The sequence below is a fragment of the Pygoscelis adeliae genome, unplaced genomic scaffold, assembly GCF_000699105.1.
Source record: "Pygoscelis adeliae isolate BGI_AS28 unplaced genomic scaffold, ASM69910v1 Scaffold148, whole genome shotgun sequence".
NCBI lineage: Eukaryota > Metazoa > Chordata > Aves > Sphenisciformes > Spheniscidae > Pygoscelis > Pygoscelis adeliae.
Window position 1 is genome coordinate 2,484,013 of NW_008825258.1, and position 3,388 is coordinate 2,487,400.

The following is a 3,388-nucleotide window of genomic DNA, read 5'->3' on the forward strand; positions in this document are numbered from 1 at the left end:
CCATTTAAACAGATGGGTGCAATGAGAGCACCGCTCCTTTGCCTGTAGCACTGTGCCCAAGTTAACATGCCCAAACCCTCAGCATATGGAGCTATAACATCTTCCAGACCAGAGCTGGCTTGCGTCCGGTGGCTCAGAAAGCAAGAGAAGCTCCTGGGTCTACCTGCACCTCTCAGGGTAGGCACGACCAAAACATGCCCTTGTGAGGATGTGCCGCTGACAGCTGGCTTGTGTGAGAAGGAGACATCCCTATGTGTGGTTACACTGTTGGAATTTAAGAAATAATTCTGTGTATTTTGTAATGATGCCTTGATGCTAAAATTTGTCTCTGACGTAAGAAGGCCCCAAAACATGGTTGTGTTCTGTATTCATCCAGAACAAAAGCCTCTGAAAACCTCCACAAATACTTGGAGATCAGATGAAGATGGGCTTCAAAGAGAATGCAAGGTTCCTACCCTTTAGTAGGTCACACTAAGAATACCAAGTAGAGCAACAACACATCTTGGTACAGATGAATCTTCACGCCACTGTACTGTATCTATCTTTAGCCCACCCAATCCCATGAGTCAGAAGTTGTGCATAATTTTGCTAGTTTTTTAGACACTGGTTCAGGACGCATGCCAGCCACCATGCAAAACGGGAACAGAACACAATTACAGGAAAAATTCTCTCTAGTAGAATTACAATTATATGTTCTAAATCCTAAATATTTCATTGATTCCTTGCCCTGTTCTGCCCTAGAACACTGAGACACCAATTAAATGCCTAATCTAAGCTTGTAATTTTTCAGCTCTCTGTGTCCTTGCATCAGCTGGTAGTATGTTAAAGCATCGTAATTTCATTGCAAATGCACTCCTGCAGTGGTCTGTGGCAATGAGATGGTGCAAGACTTATTACACAGCAAAAACCCTTGGTGGTTTTAATAATGTTAGAAGAGATTAGCAGTGTGAGTTTATTGTGAGTCTTGTGATGAGCCTTAGTTTCATGTTTATCTGAGAAGCATGGCTTCTGATTTATTCTGTTTTCCCCCTTTTAAGTGCACCGTTAGACCATTTATATTTACCAAAAAAGCACCCCAAAAGCACCAAAAACAACAAATCAACAAAAGTACCCAAAGACAGCAAAAAGAAAACAACATTGAGACCAATTTCTTAAATTGCATTTTTTTAGAGCAAACCTCTCAGCAATTTCGAGAGTGTCTGGTCTTACTGGCTTTTGGAAATTAAATTCCAGGTAATTCTATGCAGAGCTGGCAACCTGACTTGGAATTTCAAAGGGACAGTAAATAAAAAGACTCGAAGCCTGCATTGCTATGAGAGAAAAGAGTTGACTCCTTCCCTAAATTACAGCTTTCCACCTTCTCCAGGAATACCTGATGTCAGTCACAGGTACAGATTTCCCTTCTAACCTAAGCAATTTAACATGGTATTTTGTACACATATTTGCATGAACAAGACTGGCTGAGCATTCATGTCAGGAAGCTATATTCGTCTTAAAAAAATCTTAAACCATTCAAAAGTTATTTATTTCTTAGGTATTTTTGCCTTTTCAAAAAATATTTATTTATTTATTCAAGGATTCACCTTCCTTGATTTTGATCAGATACCAAAATACAGGTAATGAACAATTCTTCTCCCAGTTTACCTTCCAAAACTGGCATGCACAGGCCAGCTCAGATGTTAGCCTGATTCACAGCCATTTTATTATTCACGAACACTCAATTTCCTGGAAGCAGCAAAGGATCATATACCATTTGACCTGGTAGCTACTAAACAGTAGGAAAATAAAGCCTTTATGCAAAACAAATCATCCTAAACAGAAATAATTTATAACCAGATCATTTCTCATCCTGGCCTATTTATATCCTGTAACTAAACATAGCATAATCATGCTCTGTGGGATAACGAAATCCATGCTTCAGATTAGAAAGTACGAGAGTTAGCAACGACCGAATGCTTCTCACTGGAAATCACACCATGTAACTTCTTCATTCTGCTTTACAGGTACCAGGTTCAATTCAGCCAGACTTTCTCAACCTTTCTCTCAAACTTAATCACACTTTCTCTATATTTAACTGAATGCAAATAATGTCCTGTACAACTCTAAGAAATGCTCATTAGCACCGTATCTGAGCCATCAAATCTTGTACCCGTGGATTCAGCTTAAAAAGAAAGCAGTGTAGGAAGATTTCTGGCTAACAAGTTCTCACTATGAACCCGTCCATGGCAGAGCAGGACAATGAACAAACAAAATACTTAGAATTTAGAACCACAGAAATTTTAGTTCTGCTACAGATACTTTACATACGTTTCTGCTCTGTTCCTATTTGGCAGGATGCTAGGGATCAGCTTAATGAAACTGATATATAACACAGATCCCTATTTTTATTAAATAGTTCAATGACCTGAAACCAGTACCAAGTGTCAGCGTATTATTAGGGATCCTGCACGTTCCCTCTGATCTGGAACAGCGAGATTCTGTCTAGGGTAACTCTTACAATGATCAGCTGCAAGCACACAGCAGCTCCAGAGCCATCGCCATTTAACAAAGTCATTTCAAAAGGTACTGAGCTCGCTCCCAAAGCAACTTACGCAGAATAAAAACAAATCTTCTTTTCAATCAGCTCAAAACACGACAAAGTGTTTATCTCTTTCTGTGATCCCTTTAGTCTATAGCCTGCTTGTGTATATACAAAGCTTCAGGAATCCCACATATTAACAAGTGATTCCCAAATATTCTAAAGCTGCATTATTAACCTAAGAATCAAATCAAAATGCAGTGAGATATGCATCAAATTTACAGAAGATCATTTTACGGAGATATGTGGAGGAACATGATAGAATGGAATATTATTTTTTTAATGTAGAATCAGCACCTCCCTGTTTAAAAAAAGAACTCCCATTTCTATAGAAAGAAACAAAAAATAAAGCTATGGAAGACTCACAACCTCCCTCACTGCTAATTCCCAAAGTGGGAGTGGAAATTGAGTCCTCCATGACTTTGCAGCTCTGACTGATGCAAAAAGCCCGGAACAAAACCAGCGAGAGGGTCAGATAAGACAGCAGGAAACATATACTTTACCATCTCCTGGAATGATGCGCAGGGTAACGGTGTTTCCCGCTTCCTTAATGAGGTTGACGATGTCTGAATGCGACTTGTTGGTGATGGAGCACCCATTCACAGCCAAGATCCGATCGCCTACTTTCAGCTTGCCACAGCGGTCTGCGGGACTCCCTTCAATTATCCGACCTATTTTGTGAGGCATGGCCACACATGCATTTCCCGCTTTTGTATTGGTTTGGGGGTTGTTTTTGTTTTGTTTTGTTTTGTTTTGGTTTTTTAATTGTTTACATACGTGGGAATATGGTGAAAAGGAAAAGGAGAAAAA

General features: G+C 39.6%; 1 protein-coding gene across 1 annotated transcript in view; it reads right to left on the bottom strand.

Annotated features, from left to right (window-relative positions):
* The window catches only part of LOC103921510 (membrane-associated guanylate kinase, WW and PDZ domain-containing protein 1-like), a 174,837-nt gene that overhangs the window by 8,768 nt on the left and 162,681 nt on the right, over nucleotides 1-3,388 (bottom strand). Inside the window, exon 17 of the mRNA XM_009329497.1 lies at nucleotides 3,082-3,307. Coding sequence (XP_009327772.1) covers nucleotides 3,082-3,307 — 226 coding nt within the window. The remainder of the gene's footprint in view (nucleotides 1-3,081; nucleotides 3,308-3,388) is intronic.